This window comes from Oryx dammah, unplaced genomic scaffold, assembly GCF_014754425.2.
Source record: "Oryx dammah isolate SB20612 unplaced genomic scaffold, SCBI_Odam_1.1 HiC_scaffold_12, whole genome shotgun sequence".
Taxonomy (NCBI): Eukaryota; Metazoa; Chordata; class Mammalia; order Artiodactyla; family Bovidae; genus Oryx; species Oryx dammah.
In genome coordinates this window covers 60559435-60582863 of record NW_024070196.1, presented here as the reverse complement: position 1 = coordinate 60582863, position 23429 = coordinate 60559435, and the positions used below count along the sequence as shown (strand labels likewise).

The 23429-nt window shown below is 53.4% G+C and overlaps 2 protein-coding genes and 1 non-coding gene across 3 annotated transcripts in view; 1 reads left to right on the top strand and 2 right to left on the bottom strand.

Moving 5' to 3' along the window:
* The window catches only part of DDX54 (DEAD-box helicase 54), a 19128-nt gene extending 5084 nt beyond the window's left edge, over window positions 1-14044 (top strand). Inside the window, exons 6-20 of the mRNA XM_040250798.1 lie at window positions 862-903; window positions 1030-1125; window positions 1902-2023; window positions 2146-2207; window positions 2313-2444; window positions 3707-3917; window positions 6468-6602; window positions 7233-7463; window positions 7555-7628; window positions 8232-8435; window positions 9503-9645; window positions 9739-9852; window positions 10486-10590; window positions 10873-10985; window positions 11993-14044. Of these exons, the coding sequence (XP_040106732.1) occupies window positions 862-903; window positions 1030-1125; window positions 1902-2023; window positions 2146-2207; window positions 2313-2444; window positions 3707-3917; window positions 6468-6602; window positions 7233-7463; window positions 7555-7628; window positions 8232-8435; window positions 9503-9645; window positions 9739-9852; window positions 10486-10590; window positions 10873-10985; window positions 11993-12225 (2017 nt within the window). The 3' untranslated portion in view covers window positions 12226-14044. The remainder of the gene's footprint in view (window positions 1-861; window positions 904-1029; window positions 1126-1901; window positions 2024-2145; window positions 2208-2312; window positions 2445-3706; window positions 3918-6467; window positions 6603-7232; window positions 7464-7554; window positions 7629-8231; window positions 8436-9502; window positions 9646-9738; window positions 9853-10485; window positions 10591-10872; window positions 10986-11992) is intronic.
* TRNAG-CCC lies at window positions 5427-5499 on the bottom strand. The gene has a single exon. It is a non-coding gene; the product is annotated as a tRNA-Gly (tRNA).
* On the bottom strand, window positions 13442-23429 carry CFAP73 (cilia and flagella associated protein 73). Its single transcript, XM_040250806.1, has 7 exons — window positions 23234-23429; window positions 20551-20656; window positions 19668-19772; window positions 16376-16576; window positions 15535-15756; window positions 15158-15316; window positions 13442-13542 (listed from the first exon to the last, which is right to left on the bottom strand). The coding sequence occupies exons 1-7, from the start codon at window positions 23287-23289 to the stop codon at window positions 13465-13467; spliced, it is 927 nt and encodes a 308-aa protein (XP_040106740.1). The 5' UTR covers window positions 23290-23429; the 3' UTR covers window positions 13442-13464.

Below are 23429 nucleotides of genomic sequence, written 5' to 3'. Positions count from 1 at the left end.
GTTGTATATGTTTTAATATGCTTGATTTGGGGCTGTTTCAGGTGGAATGCACACAAGTTTTTGGTAGCTCAAATTTACAAAACACTATATTTTTCCTGATATGCTTATACCGTCCTTTTGAGGTAACAGGCACCACACCTGTTTTACAGATGAGCCAGCTGAGGAAGTGATAGGCCCAGAGAGCCACACGGTGGTCTGGAAGTAGAGCTAAGATTAGAGTCCCTGCCCCTGTCCCACATTTTCTCCCTCAAAGGGCGGCCCCTTCTTTATTCTCAGGATGTCACTGTCACCAGTCACTCTTGATTCTCACTGAAAGAGTGTTTTGCTTTTTAGTGCTCTTTTGCCTACACTATAATTTATTATCTCTGTTGCTGTGGTTGTCAGAAATACCTCCATAAGCTGGACCTGGCCCAGAATTCTGCCTCCAGGCTCCTACAGGTGTCCCGAGGTGTTTTCAGAGGAGAACTAAAGTTAGGGATGTATGCTCAAACAGTTTGAGAACAAGGACATAGAGATCCAGGAAACCTGCTTCCAGGTGGAGCTGGGAGTTCCAGGGTTAGTTGCTAGGTGGTGCTGTGGATCAAAGGCAGTTTTGTTTCGATCTGAACTGAGTGAATGAGATGGATTCTATGGTTGAGTCCTTCTCATTGGAGAACTTTGTTGTTATCAGTCCTTTTGTATGTTTGAACTTATAGCCCTTGTCCCGGCAGTGGTTTTGGCTAGCATCTCAGCAATAGCTTTCCCCCAGTTCCAAGACTGGGATCAAGGTGTGGGACTCATCTAGGCATTTGGAGATGGGAAGGGAGAGAGACAAAAGAAACCTATTCAGTCAAGCTGACAGACACCCCCTCTTCTTCCTAGGATGGAAGACCAATTTGCAGCCTTGCACGAAAATCCCGACATGTGAGTTTGTGGGTTGGGGATGAGGCTCTGGGATCCCTTCCTCGACGGCCAGGGCTTGGGGAGTGAGAGGAGGGCTATGCTGGTGACCCTGGACCCGGTTGACCTGGCTGGCACAACTACTTCCAGAATCATTGCCACCCCTGGGCGGTTGGTGCATGTTGCTGTGGAGATGAACCTGAAGCTGCAGAGTGTGGAGTACGTGGTATTCGATGAGGCCGACAGGTAAGGCTGCAGGAGCATTTCCGGGTACTTGTGTCAGGGTTGGCCAGGAGGGACGGCTGTGCCAGGAGAGAGGGCTCTGCCAGGAGAGACCTACGCAGCCCAGATTGAAGCAGTGTTTCTCCAAAGTGGGCCACAGACTACAGGTCATGTGAGAGCTGATGGGGCTCCCTGAACCAACAGTTCTCCTTTTGTATTAGGAATATTGAAAAGAATAGTAAAACAACAAACACATGATTTCAAAGAGATAAAAAGTAGCACAAGGCTGAGCACAGACTGGAGCCAGACAGGGGTGGGTGCTGATCCCAGCTCTGTGAACTTGGGCAAATCCCTGAGGGTCTGTGGGCCTTGGTGGTCTGCCTCAGTTACAAAGTGGGGATAAAATAGTGCGGACAGGGGAAGTTTTATTCATATAGAACCGTGCCTAACCCCGAGTGAGGGCTGGTATCATTTATTTGAACAAGGACCTCCCTGGTGGTCCAATGGTTAAGACTCTGCACTCCTAATTCAGGGAGCATTGGTTTGGTCCCTGGTTAGGGAACCAAGATCCTGGATGCCACACAGCGCAGCCGAAACTAAACAAAACAAAGCATAACTGAGACCAGGCCCAGCGTACCAAGGTCATGACTGCTTAAGATAAGGTTGGCAAACAGAGAAAAAGTGACCTGAGTTACAGAAGCATCTGTCCAGGTGACAGCAATGAGGGCAGGATGACAGGTTTGGAACTCACTGGAATGGAAGCCCCTGTCCTGACCCTGCCCTGCCCTCTGCCCTCCCAGGCTCTTTGAAATGGGCTTCGCAGAGCAGCTCCAGGAAATCATTGGCCGCCTCCCTGGGGGCCACCAGACTGTCCTGTTCTCTGCCACACTGCCCAAGCTGCTGGTGGAGTTCGCGCGAGCTGGTGAGGGGGCCACAGGAGCGGGGCTGGGGGCTAGGAAACTCTTTAGTACCTGGGGGTGGTGGGGGTGGGTAGCCTTGACTCTCAGCAACTCCCCGCCCATCCTCCTCCATTGCCCACCTCAGGCCTGACGGAGCCCGTGCTCATCCGGTTAGATGTGGACTCTAAACTCAACGAGCAGCTCAAGGTGAGGCTCCGCCGTGCCGCTCCCCCGGCCTGCGGGGCCAGGAGCCCACCCACCCCCACCCCAATCCCGACCCCGCGAGCCAACCCAAATAACCTCTCTCCACAGACCTCCTTCTTCCTGGTGCGGGAGGATGCCAAGGCCGCGGTGCTGCTCCACCTGCTGCGCAACGTGGTGCGGCCCCAGGACCAGACGGTCGTGTTTGTGGCCACCAAGCATCACGCGGAGTATCTCAGCGAGGTGAGCAGGGACGCCCCCATCCCCTCCTTCCTGTCCTGAGGACCAACACCTACTCCAACGCCAGCTTGGAGCTGCAGTTCCAGATTCGGCCACCAGAGAGCAGCACCAGAGCGGTACTTGGGCATGGCCAGAGCTCTGCTTTTTTTTTAAATTCTTTGAAGATGTTATGAAAAATTTCTGGAGAAGGGAAAGTCAACCCACTCCAATATTCTTGCCTGGAGAATTCCATGGACCGAAGAGCCTGGTGGGCTACAGTCCATGGGGTTTCAGAGTCAGACACGACTAAAGTGACTGAACACACACACGCAGACACACGCAGACACACACACAGAGACACAGACACACATGAAAAATTTCAGACACATACCAAAGTCAGAAAATAGCATAATGAACTCTCAGGTACTCAGTTATCAACTCACAGCCAGTCTTGATTCGTCTCTAATATTCGTCGCTCCATCCGGGGAATTTTGAAGTGTATCTCAGCTTCGCATCATTTTTCTGTAGGTTTTTAGTATCCCCTGTGTTTCTTTTTTAAATTGAGAAATAAACTGCATGCTGTAAGCTGTATAAAGTGCCCTAATCTTACGTGAGCAGCTTGATGAACTTTTCGGCCTGTGTACACCTGTCACCCTCCTGGGGAAGGAGTCCTCGAGCCCCCAAGGCTGTCCAGGCCCGAGTCAGTGCAGCCACACCTGGGGTCCGTTATCTGAGGACGCAGTTCAGTGGGTCTCACTCACATGACACACATTTAACGATGCTTCCTCTGCGTGGCTGCTGGAGTCACTGATGAGTAAAACCAAAATCATCATTTTTAAAGAGCAGTTACCACTTTCACAGTGCTTCCTGTGTTGTGGGCCCTGTTCTCAGCACTGTGGGTATTAGCTCATTTAATCGTCTTAAGAAAATTACAGAGAGGAAACGTGGTCTCGCCATTCTGCAGAAGAAAGTGAAGGCGCAGAGAGGTTAGGAAAGTTGGGCAAGGTCACACAGCCTGTTAGTGACTCAGGAGGAGACTTGTGTGTCTTACAGTAGCACTTGCAGCCTCCCTGAGGGAAACCTCTCTGCACGTGTCATTTTTTTTGACACTCAAACCACCTTGCAGAGATGAGAGGTGATACGAGTCCCATTTATACTGATGAAGATACCAAACTGAGGTCACCCAGCTGAACTGGGTTTCAAACGGAGGGCACCCGACTCCAGAGCCCGTGGTCTTGCCACTGTGTCTAACCCCTCTCCCTCTCTCCGGTCTTCACTCTGAGCAGCTGCTGGCGACCCAAGGGGTGAGCTGTGCCCACATCTACAGCGCCCTGGACCAGACGGCCCGCAAGATTAATCTGGCCAGGTTCACGCACGGCAAGTGCTCCGCCCTCATCGTGACTGACCTGGCCGCCCGGGGCCTGGACATCCCACTGCTGGACAATGTCATCAACTACAGCTTCCCCGCCAAGGGCAAGCTTTTCCTGCACCGCGTGGGTAAGGAGCCCACGGCTGGACCGGACCCCAGCGGGGGCGCCAAGTCCCGGCAAGGACTGAGGGCGCAGGACTCGACTCCTGCCACTACTGGTGGGGAACCAAGGCCCAAGGAGGGGACCGATAAATCAGATTCTCTGGGGAGCGGATCTGTCAGGAAGCCTCAGACTCTTAAGGAGGTGATGCCTCCGAGTTTTCTAGGCTCCCCAGTCTTCTGCTTCTCTTTGCCTTCAGGGTCCTTGATGATGCGACCCCTCTTCCCTACAGTCTTCTCCCTAAAATTCCTGGGGACCTTTGTAAGCTTTGCACAGCTGCCTGACCCATCTGCCTCCTGCTCCATCAACTGCAGACAGGGTCTCCTGACTCCCCACTTTACCCAGGCAGCCTGTCAAGCCTGGCCAGCCCACCCAGGCCAACTCACTCCCACATGTTGAAGGAAAATTTGAAAGTGGAGCAGGACACCTAGAAGGCAGGACATCCCCCTCCTGGAAGTCCCCCACCCCCACTGGCGATGTGACGGCCACAGGTGCTCATCATGTGAGGCGCTGGTCCAGGTGTTCCACTTGCTTTTTGTCTTCACAACAACCCTGTGCAGTGGGTACCAGCCACACTGGCCCCATTTTACAGATGAGGAAACCGAGGCGAGGAGGTTTAGAACTAGCCAGGTGTCACACAGCTAGCAAAGCGGGGCGTCTGGGATTCTTTTTTTCAAATTATGGTGAAATATACATAAATATGCAGTGACCATGTTAACCACTTTCAGCTGTAAGTTCAGTGGCATCAAGTAGGGTCACACTGTTGTGTAACCGGTACTCACCTTCTTTATCTAGAGTATCTTTGTCTTAACAAACTGAAACCCTGTACCCATTAATCTAATTCCCGCTTCCCCTTCTCCAGCCCCTGGTAACCATCAGCCTACTTGCTTTTTTCTTCTTTTAACTCATAAATACGTGTGTTATATTTATAAATACGAGTAAGTTAAGTAAGTTCGTGTGAGAGAAGCATCTGGTGGGCTGGTTTCTTTTAGTTGTCTTGCGTGTAATTGAACATTGTCGAATGGGTAAACTCTGGCCGCCCGTGGTGGGCTGCCCATGGGTGGACCTTTGGGGTGCAAGGGAGCCTCCACCTGGGTCTCCAGCCTTGTTTCCCCATTGGCGGCTGCTTACTGTACCCTTGATTCCGTTGCTTTGGGAGGGCTGGCCCCGCGCATCCCTTGAGGCATCTCAGAACCCCCAAAGGGAGTTTCTTGTGTGCTACATGACCAGCAGACCACCACAAACAAAATCTTCCAAACATGGTGACATGTGGTTTTTGCAAGATGCAGAAACAAGCCAAAGTGTCATGTTCTCCATGGATTTACTTAACACAAAAATAGAATCACACTGGATGTTCCTTTTTTAAACAAACTTATTTTTATTTGCTTACTTATTTGGCTGCTCTGGGTCTTGGTTGTGGCATGTGGGATCGTGAGTTGTGGTTCGTGAACTTTGAGCCGTGGTGCGTGGGATCTGGTTCCCTGGCCAGGGATTGAACCCAGGCCCCCTGCATTGGGAGTGCAGAGTCTTAGCCACTGGACCACCAGGGAAGCCCCCACACTGGCCGTTCTTACCTGTAACCTTCTTACCTCTGTGTACAGAATGCATGCTTTCCATTCATCATCTAAACACCATTCTGTGACGGGTCAGCAAACTGTTTCTGTAAAGGGCCAGATGGTAAATATTTTAGGCTCTGGCGCTATGTAGTCTGTTACAGATCTCAGCCCTGGTAGCCTGAAAGCAGTCTCAGATAATATGTAAATGAAGGAACACAGCTGTGTGCTGATAAAACTTTATTTACACAGTTAGGCTAGGGCTGGATTTGGCCACAGACCACAGTGTGCAGCCCCTTTCCTCAGCTGTGTAGTACGCACCCCAGGTGGTCATCAGCTAATTAACTGACCCTCTGTCCTTACGTCTTTTAAGTGATTTCTGGTTTGCTGCTGTTCCAACAGAGGGAATGGGGTCCCTGCAGTTGAATCTTTGCACCCTGGGTTATTTCTCTGGGAAAAATCACCCATAGTGGGGGATGCTTAAAGACCTCATACCGATGAAAAGCAGTGTCTTGCGTCTATCTTTGTTTTAAATTTTATTGATTATTTATTTGGCCACTTCGGGTCTCAGTTGTGGCACCCAGGGTCTTCAGAGCATCACAGGGGATCTTTTGTTGCGGCTCACAGGCTTAGTTAGTTACTTTGTGGCATGTGGGATTTTAGTTCCCCAACCAGGGATCGCACCCATGTCCTCTGCATCTCAAGATGGATTCTTAACCATTGGACCGCCAGGAAAGTCTCTCTTGCATCTTTTCCTGCTAACCTCCCAGAGCACCATGTGGGCTCACAACCTCTCGGGCAGGTAGCCCCAGTGACTCTCACTGCCCTGCCCCCTTCTTAGGTGGGACACTGCTCAGTAAGGTGGGGCCATGGCGTGGCTCCACCCTGAGGGCTGGGCACATGGGACTCGTGCTGGGCTCTGGGGTCCTTTGCCTTTGTCCCCGTCTGACCACCTTCCCCTGCAGGTCGCGTGGCCCGGGCCGGCCGAAGTGGCACAGCCTATTCCTTGGTGGCCCCTGATGAGGTCCCCTACCTGCTGGACCTACACCTGTTCCTGGGCCGTGCTCTGACCCTTGCCCGTCCACCCGAGGAGCCCTCAGGTGAGTAGAAGCTGGAGCAGGACTGGGTCCCCCTGGAGTTCATGATATGGACAGGGGGTGGAGGTGGGCCACACTGTCCTGGCTTGGGATTTGACCCCAGGGGAAGATGTCTGTATTTGAAAGGCAGATAAAGAGCCAGATAAGGGCTTCCCTGGTGGCTCAGGCAGTGAAGAATCTGCCTGCAATGCAGGAGACCTGGGTTCCATCCCTGGGTCAAGAAGAGTTCCTGGAGAAAGGAATGGCAACCCACTCCATAGTCTTGCTTGGAGAATCCCACGGACAGAGGAGCCTGGTGGGCTACAGTCCATGGGGTCGCAAAGAGTCAGACACGACTGAGCTACTAACACTTTCACTTGAAGAGTCAGATAGTAAACATCTTGGGCCCTGCAGGTCATCTGATGCCCAGCAGCTCCTCGTCTGTGCCCTTGTAGTGTGAAATTAGCCACAGACAATACAGACATGAGTAGAGGGGGGTGTGATCCATAAACCTGTATTTATAAAAACAGGCGGAGCCACTCGATAAGTGGTTTCCCTTGTGGGGCTGATTTTAGTGACTCAGGACCCAGAGCGGGGCTGGGGAGGGGCTGCGGGCAGAGGACGGCCTCTGACCGGGGCTCCTGGCGGCGGCAGGCATGGAAGGCGGGGACGGCGTACTGGGCCGGGTGCCACAGGGCGTGGTGGACGATGAGGATTGCGGCCTGCGGACCAGCCTGGAGGCGTCGCTGGAGCTGCAGGGCCTGAGCCGCGTAGCTGACAATGCCCAGCAGCAGTATGTACGCTCACGGCCGGCACCCTCGCCCGAGTCCATCAAGAGGGCCAAGGAGCTGGACCTCGCCGGGCTGGGCTTGCACCCCCTCTTCAGTGAGTCCCTGTCTCAGGCAGGTGTGGGGTGGAGACGGTGGACCCCGCAGAACCTACTGGACCTCATGCCTCTCTCCCTCCCTCCTGCCAGGCTCTCGCTTCCAGCAGGAGGAGCTGCAGCGGCTCAGGCTGGTGGACAGCATCAGGAACTACCGCTCCCGGGCGGTGAGTGCGGGGCCCGGGTCTGGCTGAGCGCCTGACTCCCCAGTGGGCCCCAAGCAGGGAATCCTCTCAATCCGCAGCTCTAGCTACGTCAGCATCCCTAGAGCCAAGGTTCTGCTTGTTCCGGAGCCGCCCCTGCTGGTGCACAGCACGTTTCCCAGGCCTTCCATACAGATGAGTAGACTGGGGCTCATAGAGGGCAGTGACACGTCTTAGGCCTGTTAGAGGAGCTCGCTTTCAATAGCTCTTACCTCCTGGTTCCCATTGGGATGCCTCCCGTGTCTTTTGTCTATGGGAGATGCCCACAAAAGCAGGAGAGGCCTGCCAGCTGGCACCGGGAGGAAAGGAGCTGGAGACCCGCATGGTTAAAAGCACTGGTTTAGGATCCAGTGAACTTAGGTTGAAATCCCAGATCTAGTGTGTCCCAGCTATGTGAACTTAGGCCTGTTACTCGCCTTCTCTGGGCCTCCTTCCGTAATTGTGAAAAGCCAGGAATGAGTGGAAGGGAACTGGGAGGAATACCAGAGAGAGCACCCAAGTGGGGGAGGCTGGAATTGGGGAGGAAGTGGCCAGTGGGTGAAGGCCTTGGGTGTCCCCCCGCTACAGACCATCTTTGAGATCAACGCCTCCAGTCGCGACCTGAGCAGCCAGGTGATGCGCGCCAAGCGGGAGAAGGACCGCAAAGCCATCGCCAGCTTCCAGCAGGGACGGCAGGAGCGGCAGGAGGGCCTGGCGGGCCCAGCCCCGAGCCTCCCAGCACCGCAGGAGGAGCAGCCTGAGAAGGACGAGGTGGCGGCAGAGAGTGTAGAGGTGCCGGCCCCACCCTGGGGACCCTGGAGTCTGGCCTGGGGTGGAGGAAAGGAGGGTCAGGTCCCAGCAGCCCGCGGGGCTGACCTCAGGGCTTTGAGCCATTGCTAGGGGTGGAGGCAGTGAGTCCAGTCCCACCTCTGACATTTGGGGAAACCAGTGACCCAGCCTTCCTGACCCTGGATGGGGTTGTGGTCTCGTCCACCAGCCCTTGCCTGAAGCCCAGGGGGCCAGGTGTGTTTTAGTACTCAGAGTCTTTACAGTGGGTCCCCTGTGGATGACTTCACACTCTCAGCAGGGTCTGGTTTGTCACCGCCGTGAAATGCTTCAGTTTCCACAGTGCGCTGTGCTGGTCCCCATGCTGAGGGGACAGACGCAGCCTCTTGTCGGCTCAGGTCGGCTTTTGCTGCCAAGCGAATCTCAGGAAAGTTCATTTCTGGAATCTGGTAGACAAGGGCACTGCAGCCACACGACCGCAGTACCCGGTCCTGGGTCCTCTGGGCAGATTGAAGACGGCACATGGAGCATTCCCACAGGCCCAGGTGGCCGTGTCGTTATCGTCATCGCCTGTCTCAGCCTGGGGTCTGAGCAGGTGGGAAGGGGCCAAGTTGGCAGCAGTGGAGGTTTGACTCGGGCAGGGTCAGGCACTAGGCCTTCATGGTCAAAGGCAAGGCTGGGGAACCAGGGTATCCCATTCACCTGGTGGGTAAGGCCCCGGGCCTGCTTTCTAATGCTTGATTTGGAGAAAGGGTCCAGTAGGCAAAAGATACACTTAAAGACCCCTGGACTAGTCCACGTCATAGAGAGCAAGGCCACCCAGAGAGGGATGGGAGTTTGGCTTCGTCATGTGACTAGGGGCCTGAGCTGGGCCTGGCACGTGGTGGGGCTCACCTTGGTTGGCATCCTGCCCGCTCCCACCCTACCAGTCCTGCCTCTGCTGCTCCTCGGGTCCTGATGAGGACACGGAGGGTCCCGGAAGCTCCTGGCCCTAGACCCCAGCTGGGCTGGCAGGTGGGGAGGCCAGTTTGCTCCCTGGGGACTGCAGGTGACGCTGGGCCTCTGTCCACCAGGACATCTTCACGGAAGTTGTTGGCCGGAAGCGGCAGCAGCCAGGACCCCACCAGGGAGCCAAGAGGCGGAGGGAGGAGGCCCGGCAGCGGGACCAGGCATTCTACATCCCCTACCGGCCCAAGGACTTTGACAGCGAGCGGGGGTGAGTGGCTGCTGGTTCTGGTGGGGGTGGAATGGGGTGGGCGTTTGGGCCCCCCTCCCAGCCTCAGGGTGTCTCTCCACCTTCCCTCTTCAGCCTGAGCGTCGGCGGGGACGGGGGGGCCTTCGAGCAGCAGGTGGCTGGTGCAGTGCTGGACCTGATGGGAGATGAAGCCCAGAGCCTGACCAGGGGCCGGCAGCAGCTCAAGTGGTGAGTGAGCCAGCCGGCACACCCCTCCCATGCCCACCTGCCCTCCACTTGGTCCCCACGACAGGCGTGTGACCCCCTGACTATCCTGACTCCCGTTTGATCCCCTAGAACAGGAATTATGTCACCTTCCACCCCTCACTGGCTCCTGCGGAGCACAGATCATGACTCCCACCCCCCAATCCTCATGTGGTCATGCCCTACAGGGGTCTTGACCCCATCTGCCCTTCTGAGGGGCTAGTCTTTCTAGACAGGGGCTCATGACCCAGTTTGCCCATTTGAATTCTGGTTCTGGAGAAGTTAGGCTCTGGTTCTGACTCAGTCCAGGGTCACAGAGTCAGGAGGTGGTAAAGTGAGGGGTCGGGAACCCCCCAGGGGGCCCATGCCCCTGACCCGGACTCCCAGGTTGGACTAATCCCCAGACACCCCCACACTGTTTTTGGAGGCCTGGGATGCCAGGGAATGGTGAGGAAGGGCTAGAAACGGGCCTTAACGGATCACCTGCTGCATGCCGGACGCGGGCCTGCCGCTTTCCTTGAATTCTCCAAACAACCCGATGAGGGGTCAGAGGGACACAGACCGGGAGGGGAAGCGGGCCACCTCTCTCTGTGACACACCTCCTAACTCCTCCCACAGGGACCGGAAGAAGAAGCGGTTTGTGGGACAGTCAGGACAAGAGGACAAGAAAAAGATCAAGACCGAGAGTGGCCGCTACATCAGCAGCTCCTACAAGGGGGACCTGTATCCTGGAGGGCGGGACCAGAAGGGGCGGGGCCAAGCTCGCTCCTATCAGCACAGCCACTGTAGGTGGGGGACGGGGTCAGGAAGGGGAGTGGCCCAGCTCAACCACCCCCAGCTTCCTATAGGTGGGGGCTAGGGAGGGGGCGGGGTCGAGCGGGTTCAACCACCAAAGCCCTTTTAGGTGAGGCCTGTGTCCTGGTTGGGGAGGGGAGCATGGTCACACCCCAGGAGCGCCAAGGGCATCTCTATGCCGCAAGCAGCCTCCTTAATGCAGCCCCCCAGCTACCAAAAGTGGAAACAGAAACAGAAAATCGATGATCGTGACTCAGAAGAAGAAGGAACTTTTGACCGCCGTGGCCCAGAGCGAAGAGGTGGGAAGCGCGGCCGAGGGCAAGGTGAGAGCCCCGGGAGGGTCGTCCTTAAAATACAGGCTGCCAAGTAGTACTTTTGGTCAACTCGGATACTTGGTCCTCTTGGCGTGGCCTAGGTCCTTCAGCAGGTGACAGACTAAGGTGGGCAAGGGGTAAAGAAAAAGTGAAAGTGAAGTCGCTCAGTCGTGTCCGACTCTTTGCCACCCCATGGGCTGTAGCCTACCAGGCTTCTCCGTCCATGGGATTTTCCAGGCACGGGTACTGGAGTGGGTTGCCATTTCCTTCCCCAGGGGATCTTCCCTACCCAAGGATCGAACCTGGGTGTCCTGCATTGTAGGCAGATGCTTTATCCTCTGAGCCACCAGGGAAGCCCTGGGCAAGGGGTAAAGTGCCCTCCCAGAGATCTGGGAGAGCAGGCTGGGGCAGGCGCCTGACTGCTCCTGCCTGCCGCCACCACTTTGTTGAGTGACTATGGACAAGTCCCTTCTCCTCACTGACCTTCTCTGATTTCTCTTCTGCCAGAAGGAGGTTAAGCTACAGCCTAGAAAATACAGTCCATAGAGACAGGGATTGAAACCTGCCTGGCTCCTCAGTGCCCAGCCTAGAGGAGGTGCTGAAAAGCCTTTGTTGAGTGATTTCTGATTGTGGTAGTTACACTTAGGAGGCCTTACTGTGGACCAGGCCTTGTTCTGAACACTGCACACATAATAACTCATTTACGTCTCTCTGGGACCTTGGAGGTAGATGCTATTCGTAATTCACAGGCGGGGAAACTGAGGTTCAGAGAAGTTATGTCATTGTCCATGAGATCACAGCTGGGATTTGCACCCAGCAGTTTGGGCTAGAGGGTCCATGCTGTTCCCCATTACAGTAGACAACTTAAGCCTTATTCAGCAGTTACCACCTGCCAGGTGCTGGGGCTTGAACACAGAATGGGAGTGGGGACAGGGGAACACCTGGGAGGCTTCTGGGGGGAGAAGACATTGGGAGTCGACCCAAAAGCTGAGCTCCTGGCATCTCTGTCCCGGCAGGTGCATCCCAGCCCCGCACCCCTGGCACCCCCGCGGGCCGCGTGCGCTCAGAGCTCAAGACCAAGCAGCAGATCCTGAAGCAGCGGCGCCGAGCCCAGAAGATGCGCTTCCTGCAGCGTGGGGGCCTGAAGCAGCTCTCTGCCCGCAACCGGCGCCGCGCCCAGGAGCTGCAGCAGGGCGCCTTTGGCCGGGGTGCCCCTTCCAAGAAGGGCAAGATGAGGAAGAGGATGTAAGAAGGTGATGCAGCCCTGCGATTCCTCAGTTGGTCCAGGCATGGGCATCAGCAGCGTTCCCCGTGTACTGCTGTGTGCCTGGCCCTGAGTTGGGTGCTGGGGGAGCTCCCTTGGTCCATGCAAAGGAGTGTCGCACAGCCACAGAGGGGCAGCAGCTGCCTCTGCCTAAGACAGGGCACATTTGAGTAGGGTGTTAAAGGGTTCATAGGAGTTTGCCAGGTAGGCCACAACCTGAGCTTGCACCTCAGCTGCTGCTGCTTTTTGTGTGTTCCAGATTCAGAGGTGGTGTCCCCATGGGTTTGAGCCCTGAGTGCCTGAGGCCCAGTGATGTATTTTTAATGTAGTAAACCTTTATTGAGCACCTCCAGTGGACCAGGAGCACAGTCTGCTTGAGGAGTTGGAAGGGACAGACCAGGGTGCTGGAATTCCAGCTAGAGTGCCGATGAGACGAGAGCTTGTGAGTGGGTCCTGTGTGGGTTCTGCCAATATCTCCACTTTCCTGATGAAAAAAGTCAGGCTCAGAGGATGGGTATGTTGCCGAGGATTGAGGACCTTGAAATTGGCCCTCGGGTCCCAGGACAGGCTTGCACCTGAGACTGGATGGTGAGAGGCAGATGGGATGTAGGGTCAAGGGTCAGAACATACAGTGCGCCTCTTGGCTGTGAAGAGTCCACCACGTACCCAGAGGTCAACACCTGTCCTGGCCTCTGCCTTCCTCCAAGCCCTGTGCTCCTCAGGCTCTTCCTGGGGGCCCTGCGAAGGTCATGGGCTGCATCTTGCAGCTGGGTTCTCAGACTGGCCATCCCTTAGCGCCAGTCCATAGTGGAGGAGCCTTTGTGAGCAGACACCCTGGGAATGGTGTCCGCATGTGACCCGCTTGCTGGTCCTTTATTTTACTTTACTTACCAAACGCTCATCTAGAATTTCCCAGAATTTTTGCACCAGGCCCCGTTCCAACCTGACAAACATCAGCTGGTTTAAATGCCCCCACTGTCCTGGGAGGAACGACCAGGTACCAGGCCACATGGTGGATGTGGTTTGGGGGCCCCCATGTGGCTCATTTACTTAGTACTTGGTCTGTGCCTCTTGTGTACACCCCACTGCCGTCTGAGTGGGCACAGCCCTCCCATCTTTCTGGTGAGAGCCACTCAGCCCACACCCTGCAGGAAATGTGTGCCTCCCCTGTCCTCAGGCTGGGTCCCTCGAGGGGTCCGTCTCCCACTGCTCACCTGGGTCGGGTTAGGAGGTGGGGGCGGTGGACTCAGCCTGATGGAGTCCGGCCAGCATGGCGGAGAGGTCCAGAATGGACAGCTTCACCTGGGGTCGCAACACAGCCAGAGTCAGATCCCAGCTCCTGAGTGTCCAGTTCCCACCCCCCCAAAACACCGGAGGATATAAAGCAGGGGTGGGAGATAGAGACTTTTATTAGATAGCAATGATGTTGGCTCCCCAGGGGCAGTGAACCTGGTCTAAACCCTTCTGGGTTTTTTAAGCCTCATCCAACATCTCAGTCAAAGCCTCCCACGCAATTCATTCACAGGCACTTTTCAGTTTTCTAGCTGGCTATCCCCTGTATTATATAGTTGAGTTAGTATTTTCACTTACATCAGTTATTTTTTTTTTCTTTTTGGTTCAATCAGTCATGTTCATTAGGATATGACCTACTCTCATCTTCTCCTTTATTTTGTTTAAATTAACCTGTTTCTTGATATGAGCTTAATGAACACCCATGGATCCAGTGCCAAGACCTAGAACATGATGGTAATCTTACCTTGGGCTCTTCCTTCACCTTTGTCACTGAAATAAACATCTGACAAGGGAACTATGTCTCCACCAAAAGTACAAAGAGATTAAATTACCCCTTGTCATAAGTGGGGGTAACTGGAAGAATAACAAAATGAAAAACCAGGTTACTGAATTCTGGCAGCTACAGTTGCCCACAAAAGATGTGAGTCCCAGGCCCTGGAGACCAGGGGTATTACGGGTGTTAAAGGCATAATTGTCACCACCCCCAACTCCCAACACTACTGAACCTTTCTCTTTGGAAAGATCAGAGAGTTGGTTGAAAACGGACTGGCTTTTGCCTGTTACTTCATACCGAGCCTCTGTCCCTCCTAGAGTCTTCTTTTGTCCCTTGGGGTACCTGGGCCACACTTAAGAGAACAGTGGTGTACACATGAATCCGCCTGACTCAGGATGTGGCACTAAGGTAGGCTCTGGGGATCCAGTTCTTGGCATTTGGTTGAAATTCTGGCCTCGGGGTACAGGATGGGAGTGAGATGGGCTGAGGCAAAGGTGGAGTGCCTCACTTTGCTTCCTCCACTTCTCACAGGGGCTACGCTTTGGGCACCCACTAGAATCCTAACAGAAGGGTCCAACGTTGGAAACCCCCTCCCTCCAGTGTAAACCAGGTCACGTGATCTACCACCTTAAAAACCTGAGTGAATAGACAAACCAGGCATCTTGGACACAGTGAGCTTTGTGATGCCATTGTGCAGAAAGAAAAACCACTGTACAACCCCGTCTTCACACTCCCCAGGGGAAGCTAAGGCTTGTCCATGCAGGAGCCAGAGGGTCAGGGACTCATTAAAAGTGAGTTTCCGTCCCCTGGTTTTATCGATGTCACTTGTTTGCACTGTTTGATCCTAAAACGAACTCTTGGTATAAATGTATTGTATCCATCAGTATATACCCTGGCCTAGTGTACAGTGAGGCCGCTGAGAGCCAGAGATGGTCCAGCTTCCTTCTGTCCTTGTAGCAGCAGAGTCGAGACCAATCCAAGGCTCCCAGGCAGAGGGCTAGGCAGCCATAAAGCTAGGAGACTTGGCTCTGATCACAGAGGGTCATGCTCAACCCAGAGAAGGTGGGATCGCAGGCACCGTATGTTCCCGAAAGTTGGGGGGCTGGAGGTGAGCTGCGGAGGGGTCCTCACCTGCTCCAGCTGCCCCTCGGTGTCCTCGATGTCTAGGGTGGGTGGCTGTCTCTGATGCTGACACACCAGCTGGTACATATTGAGTACTGCCATCCTGGTGCGCCCCAGGAGCAAGGTCTTCTCAGCCGCCGTGTTCTGGATCTGAATCCACTTGGATTCCTGGAGAACACCCCACCCCCTGCCCCATTAAGGTGTGAGCCGGCCTGAGAAGGGCTGGAGCCCCATTCCCCTCTGCTTCCCACAAGTCAGATCCCCGAGGCTCTCTCAAGGAAAACTGCCCATGAAAGTGTTGCCACATCTCCTCTTATTAACCCCGGCTCTCCTCGAGGCGATGGGAGCCTGGGATCCCGGACGCCCACCTCCTCCGCCCTCGGTACCCAGTGCAGCGTACGCTCCCGCGCCGACTCCAGTCGCTCCAGGAGATGCGCTCGCCGCTGGCCCTGCAGAAGTAGCTCGTCCTGCCAGGAGTCCCGCAGCCGCTGCAGCCGCGCGCGCGCCTCCTCCAGCTCCGCGAGCCGCTGGCGCTCCGTGAGCCTCAGCGCCGCCTGCATGTCCGCCAGCCCGTCGAAGCGCGCCACCAGTTCGGGGACCTCTTGGAACTGGGATGGGGTCGGGAGGGGGTACTCACCTGGCCTGCGGCCCCCTCCCTTCCCCATGCTCAAACCCCGTGCCTCCTTAGCCCAACTGAAATGAGGGCATCACACATCCCTGCGCCCCAAGAGTTAGTTACTCCCGCCCCTCCCCACCCCGTTTCGATTTCTGGGTTGGGAAGATCCGCTGGAGAAGGGATAGGCTACCCACTCCAGTATTCTTGGGTTTCCCTTGTGGCTCAGCTGGTAAAGAATCCGCCTGCAATGCGGGAGACCTGGATTCGATCGCTGGGTTGGAAAGATCCCCTGGAGAAGGGAAAGGCTACCCATTCCAGTATTCTGGCTTGGAGAATTCCTTGGACTGCATAGTCCACGGGGTCGCAAAGAGTCAGATACGACTGAGCCGACTTTCACTCCCCACCTCTACCGTTAAACCCAGCTAAGTTTCACTGCCTGTGATTAATGTCAATTCATTGTTTCATTGAACTAATACTGAGTTCCTGGATTCCCCCTCCCCCACCTGCCTGTGTGTCCTTCAGTAGGTTATCTTTCTGAGTCTCAGTTGCACCGTCTGTAAAATGGGGTTGACAATAAGATTCATTTCCAAAACCTCCTGCAGGGCGCTCACCTCGGGCAACAGCTCCAACATTTGCTCCAGCAGGCGCGCGCAGGGCTCCAGACGCTGCAGCCCGCGCTGCAGCCGCGCGCGCTCCCGCTTCAGCTCGGCCAGTTGAGCCCGGAGCCTCAGCGCCTCCGCCTCCCGGCGGCCCACGAGGTGCCGCTCCTCCTCAGCTCTCCGCAGTGCCCGGCTGCGCCGGGCCTCGGCGTCCTGGGAAAGGGGGATGGAGAGAAGACAGCGACCCTCAAGACTTGGGAGCCTGCAGAGCTCGCCGCAGCCACTCTGTCCCAATATTCACACGTTGAGTCAGGGGTTGCAAACAGATAGCCTGCGGGCCAAATTCAACTAGAATCTTTTCGGTCCCTCACTCCTCTCCCACGCTTTTTAAAATGCTTCAGGCAGTGCGTATTTCCCACCGGTCCCTCTTATATTGGTAAGCCAACTTAAAAAACAAAACAAAACTTTTTATTTTGTATAGGAGTATAGCCAGATGGTTAATACCGAAATCAGATTGATTACATTCTTTGCAGCCAAAGATGGAGAAGGTCTATACAGTCAACAAAAACAAGACCAGGAGCTGACTGTGGCTCAGATCATGAACTCTTTATTGCCAAATTCAGACTTAAATTGAAGAAAGTAGGGAAAACCACTAGACCATTCAGGTATGACCTAAATCAAATCCCTTATGATTATACAGTGGAAGTGAGAAATAGATTTAAGGGACTAGATCTGATAGATAGAGTGCCTGATGAACTATGGACAGAGGTTCGTGACTTTGTACAGGAGACAGGGATCAAGACCATCCCCGTGGAAAAGAAATGCAAAAAAGCAAAATGGCTGTCTGGGGAGGCCTTACAAATAGCTGTGAAAAGAAGAGAAGCGAAAAGCAAAGGAGAAAAGGAAAGATATATGCATCTGAATGCAGAGTTCCAAAGAATAGCAAGGAGAGATAAGAAAGCCTTCCTCAGCAATCAATGCAAAGAAATAGAGGAAAACAACAGAATGGGGAAGATTAGAGATCTCTTCAAGACAATTAGAGATAGCAAGACATTTCATGCAAAGATGGGCTTGATAAAGGACAGAAATGGTATGGACCTAACAGAAGCAGAAGCTATTAAGAAGAGGTGGCAAGAATACACAGAACTGTACAAAAAAGATCTTCACGACCGGATGTTCACGATGGTGTGATCACTCACCTAGAGCCAGACATCCTGGAATGTGAAGTCAAGTGGGGCTTAAAAAGCATCACTACAAACAAAGCTAGTGGAGGTGATGGAATTCCAGTTGAGCTATTTCAAGTCCTGAAAGATGATGCTGTGAAAGTGCTATACTCAATATGCCAGAAAATTTGGAAAACTCAGCAGTGGCCCCAGGACTGGAAAAGGTCAGTTTTCATCCCAGTCCCAAAGAAAGGCAATGCAAAAGAATGCTCAAACTACCGCACAATTGCACTCATTTCACACGCTAGTAAAGTAATGCTCAAAATTCTCCAAGCCAGGCTTCAGCAATATGTGGACCATGAACTTCCAGATGTTCAAGCTGCTTTTAGAAAACGCAGAGGAACCAGAGATCAAACAGCCAACATCCGTTGGATCATAAAAAAAGCAAGAGAGTTCTAGAAAAACATCTATTTCTGCTTGGTTGACTATGCCAAAGCCTTTGACGGTGTGGATCACAATAAACTGTGGAAAATTCTGAAAGAGATGGGAATACCAGACCACCTGACCTGCCTCTTGAGAAGCCTATATGCAGGTCAGGAAGCAACAGTTAGAACTGGACATGGAACAACAGACTGGTTCCAAATAGGAAAAGGAGTATGTCAAGGCTGTATATTGTCACCCTGCTTATTTAACTTTTATGCAGACTACATCATGAGAAATGCTGGGCTGGAAGAAACACAAGCTGGAATCAAGACTTCCGGGAGAAATATCAATAACCTCAGATACGCAGATAATACCACCCTTATGGCAGTAAGTGAAGAGGAACTCAAAAGCCTCTTGATGAAAGTGAAAGAGGAGAGTGAAAAAGTTGGCTTAAAGCTCAACATTCAGAAAACGAAGATCATGGCATCTGATCGCATCACTTCATGGGAAATAGATGGGGAAACAGTGGAAACAGTGTCAGACTATTTTTGGGGGCTCCCAAATCACTGCAGATGGTGATTGCAGCCATGAAATTAAAAGATGCTTACTCCTTGGAAGGAAAGTTATGACCAACCTAGATAGCATATTCAAAAGCAGAGACATTACTTTGCCAATAAAGGTCCGTCTAGTCAAGGCTATGGTTTTTCCAGTGGTCATGTATGGATGTGAGAGTTGGACTGTGAAGAAAGCTGAGTGCCAAAGATTTGATACTTTTGAACTGTGGTGTTGGAGAAGACTCTTGAGAGTCCCTTGGACTGCAAGGAGATCCAACCAGTCCATTCTGAAGGATATCAGTCCTGGGTGTTCTTTAGAAGGAATGATGCTAAAGCTGAAGCTCCAGTACTTTGGTCACCTCATGCGAAGAGTTGATTCATTGGAAAAGACTGATGCTGGGAGGGATTGGGGGCAGGAAGAAAAGGGGACGACAGAGGATGAGATGGCTGGATGGCATCACTGACTCGATGGACGTGAGTTTGAGTGAACTCCGGGAGATGCTGATGGACAGGGAGGCCTGGCATGCTGTGATTCATGGGGTTGCAAAGAGTCGGACACGACTGAGCGACCGAACTGAACTGAACTGAACTGATAGCAGATTAACAATGTTGTGATAGTTTCAGGTGAACAGCGAAACTCAGCCATAAAATACACATGTATCCATTCTCCCACGAGCTCTCCTCCCATCCAGGCTGCCACATAACATTGAGCAAATTTCCCTGTGCTATACAGTAGGTCCTTGTTGGTTATCCATTGTAAATATAGCACTGTGTACATGTCCATCCCAAGCTCCATAACTATGTGTACCCAACCCATTTCCACCCCCCCACCAGCCCCCCTGCCCTGCCTCCCCAGAAACCATAAGTTCCTTCTCTAAGTCTGTGAGTCTCTTTCTCTTTGGTAAGTAAGTAATTTAATTTGTATGATTTCTTTTTAGATTTCACATATAAGGGATGTCATACAGTATTCCTTTTCTGCCTGATTAACTTCACTACGTATGACAATCTCTAGCTATGACAACCATCCATGTTGCTGCAGATGGTCTTATTTTATTCTTTTAAATTGGGTAAACCCACCTTTTAAGTTTCTGCGACCTGTCTGGCTCCTATAGGATTGTGACTTTGTGACCTCTGCCTTGCCTCCCCCCACCAGTCTCCACATACCTGCAAAAACTTCTCAAAGCGGATGAATGACCCCTTTAGCTCCTGCTCTTTCTGTTCCAGCTGTTCCCATCGTCGTTTCAGGGAGGCCTTTGTGATCTCGAACACCTGGCCGGTAAGCAGTGGGTATCTGTGTGTATTGGGGGTTTCAAGGCATCCAGCGCTTTCAGGTTCATGTTTAACTCTGCTCATCTTTTCCCCTTAAGCTTGCTGCTGCACCCTGGCTCATATTTACCTGTGGCTCCCACTACCCATGATGAAGCCCCAGTTCCCTCCAGTAGCCCCTGCATGTCGGAATCCCTGCTCCTCCTTCAGGCCTCAGCTCACCCTGTCTCCTTCGACACTGTTTTCCAGACTCTTACCCACCTGTGTTTTGTTCTCACCTTCCTGTCTTTGTATACGCTGTCCCCTCTGTGTGTTTCTCCCTTTTCACCCTATCCCTCTTTGCTGGAGAAGCTGACTTGCCCTTCAACCATCCTTAAGACATCACTTCCTCCAGGAAGTCCTCTGTGACCATCCCTGTGTAGAGACAAGGGCTTTCTCTGGGCTCCCGCCGTCCCTGCTCAGTGCTTCCCCTCTCACAGCAGTCACTACTCGGACGCTTGTCTGTTCTCTTCTCTATGCTGTGAGCCCATGAGGGCAGGGTCTGTGGTGAGACTTCCAGATCCCAGGGAATACCCTGCACACAGTAGCTGCTCAGTGCACATTGATTTGCACCAACCACTGATCTCATTGGACCCCCATCTGGCAGATGAGGAAAGCAAGGCTCAGCACAGTGGCTTGTCTCAGACCTTGTAGTAATCAGTTGGCTCCATGACTTTCTCATCTTTTTTTGGAGGGGTCTGGAGTCCCCTCAAAGTTTCAGGGACTACATTGAGTGGCTCACCTCCTTCTGGGCCTGAAGGCCCCGGTCTGTATCCACCAGCTCCTGCCTCTTCTCCAAGAGACGCAGGACCGGGGGAACGTGGTCCATGTTCTGCTCCGGGATCTTCCTGGGGGGCAAAAGGAAGTGGCAGTAAAGGAGCAAGAGGCAGGGTGCCCAAATCCTCCAGCAGCGCCTGACATGCCTCTATCAGCCACCTCCTGGCTGCGGAACTTTTTACTCATTCAGCAAATCGTCCTGAGAGTCTACTCTGTGCCAAGCACTGTTCTTGGCACTGGGGGGTACAGTCTTGGTCAAGACAGACAGATCCCTGGTCTCCAGGAGCTGGCATCCCACTAGGGAACACAGAAAAGAAAGCTAACAAACAACAAACAATGCTAGGGACTTCCCTGGGCTTCCTGGTGGTTCAGATGGTAAAGAATCTGCCTGAGACGTGGAAGACCCAGGTTCGATCCCTGGGTCTGGAAGATCCCCTGGAGAACATGGCAACCCACTCCAGTATTCTTGCCTGGAGAATCCCCATGGACAGAGGAGCCTGGTTGGCTACAGTCTGTGGGGTCACAAAGAGTTGGACACAACTGAGCGACTAACACTTTCACTTTCACACTTTCAGGGACTTTGCTGGCAGTTCAGTGGTTAAGACTCCAGGCTTCCAAAGCATGGGGTGCAGGTTTGACTAATGATCAGAAAACTAAGGTCTGACATGCTGTGTGGTGCAGCCAAAAAAATAATAATAAAAATAAACTACGCTGGGACACGGTAGGGACTGACTGAGAGGAAAAAGTCAGCAGACTAAAGGAAATCTCTCAATAGGGAGATAGACAAGTCTCTGAGAAAGGGATATTTGAGCAGAGACTTGAAGGGGAAGAGGGAGGGAGCCATGTGGATGCTGCAGGGAACAGATTCTAGGCTGAGGGAATAGTCAATGCCAGACCCCAAGAGAAGGACCTTGGTATGTAGAAGGAGCTGCCAGGAGGACAGTGTGGCAGGAAGGGAGGGAGGAGCAGAGTGGTGGGAATTTAAATTAGAGAAGTTACGAGGGTCAGACTGTGGTGGGCTGCGACGAAGCGGGTCTCTGGCTTTGACTCTGAGTGAGATGCGAAGCATGGGAGGGTTTGGGGCAGAGGAGGTACCCCTCTGGCTGCTCTGGGGAGCAAGGCCAATAAGAGGGGCGGGGCAGCAGCAGGGGACCCGGGACAGATCACAGGATAATGTGGAGAGGATGTGATTCTGGTCTGGGTGGCTCTGTAGCACGGTAAGGAGCAGTGGGTTCTGGGTACCACTGGAGAGGAGAGCAGATGGGGTGATGAGGCAGTGAGAGAGGAGTTCAAAGAGGAACCTCGATGCTGGAAGGATTTTGCTGCTGATGGCAGGCTGAGTGGGGAGCAGGGAGGTCAGCTCTTCCGTAAGGCCAAGTTGAGACTGACCTGCAGGTTGATCTCTGCAGGGGAGGGTCTAGAAGGAGACTGAGATCTGGAGCCAGGCTCCCAGGAGAGAGGAGCAGCTGGACCCAGCCGGACAGGGTCAGCTGTGTCGGAAGCAGAAGGGATGTGCTATCATTCCACTTGGCTTGCCCAGCTCTGGTCCAAGGGAAACCCTCCCGTTTTACTGACTCTGAGACTGAAGTTGGGGGACTCTCCTAAGTTAAGAGTCCACACTCGGGCTTCCCTGGTGGTTGACTGGTTAAATACGCCTTGCAATGCAAGGGACACTGGTTTGATCCCTGGTTTGGGAAGATCCCACATGCCCCAGAGCAGGTAAGCCCACGCACCACAACTATTGAGCCTGCAAGCCGCAACTACTGAAGCCTGCACCCCTAAAGCCTGTGCTCCACAACAAGAGAAGCCAGCCACCACCATCAGAAGATCAAGCATGGCAACGAAGAGCAGCCCCCACTCACCTCAAATACAGAAAGCCCATGTGCAGCAACAAAGACCCACCACAGCCAAAAAAATCAGAATAACTAAATAAATAAATCTTAAAAAAGAGTCCACACTCCCACTGCAGAAAGCACAGGTTTGATTCCTGGTGAAAGTGAAAGCAGTAGTCGCTCAGTCGTGTCTGACTCTTTGCGACCCCGTGGACGGTAGCCCACCAGGCTCCTCTGTCCATGGAATTCTCCAGGCAAGAATACTGGAGTTTGTAGCCTGCCCTTCTCCAGGGGATCTTCCAGACCCAGGGATCGAACCCATGTCTGCTGCATTGCAGGCAGATTCCTGGCAGGAGAACTAAGATCTCACATGCCGCACAGCCAAAATATATATGTAAAATGATATATTAAATGATACTGAAGTTGGGACCCCCTCCAGCCACAGTGCTGAACAAGGCGGACAAGCTTCCTCCAATCTTCCTCTAAAATTTAGTTTGCAGAGAGAGGGTACGAGAATAATTCCTTCCCACCTTGGGTCAAAAGATTTCATCTCAACTGGGTATCAGCTAGGGGTGGGGCTCAGGCACAGATCAGAGACCTGGATTATTGACCCAGCTCTGCCCTAACTACCCCTGAGACCTTGGGAAAATTCCATTTCCGTCAAGCCTCAGTGTCTTTCTCTGGGAAGTGGGGCCATAAACCCCCACCAAGAACTGCCCGAAGAAGGCAGGATCCAGGGGGGAAGGAAGGGGCCAACCCACCCACTCCTGACCACCCATCCTGCCTGCCTCTCAGTGCACACTGCACACCACTCACGTAGACAGTTTCTCTTCCAAAACCAGTTGGAAATATTCCTCCCAGGGCACTGCCATTCTTCCGCAGTTGCCCCGGGCTTGCTTTCTTTCTGGAATTTTGCACAAGGTCGCACAGAGTCGGAAACGACTGAAGCGACTTTGCAGCAGCAGCAGGAGGCCCTGGGGGCTTCTGATGGACGGTTTGCACGCTCAGTACT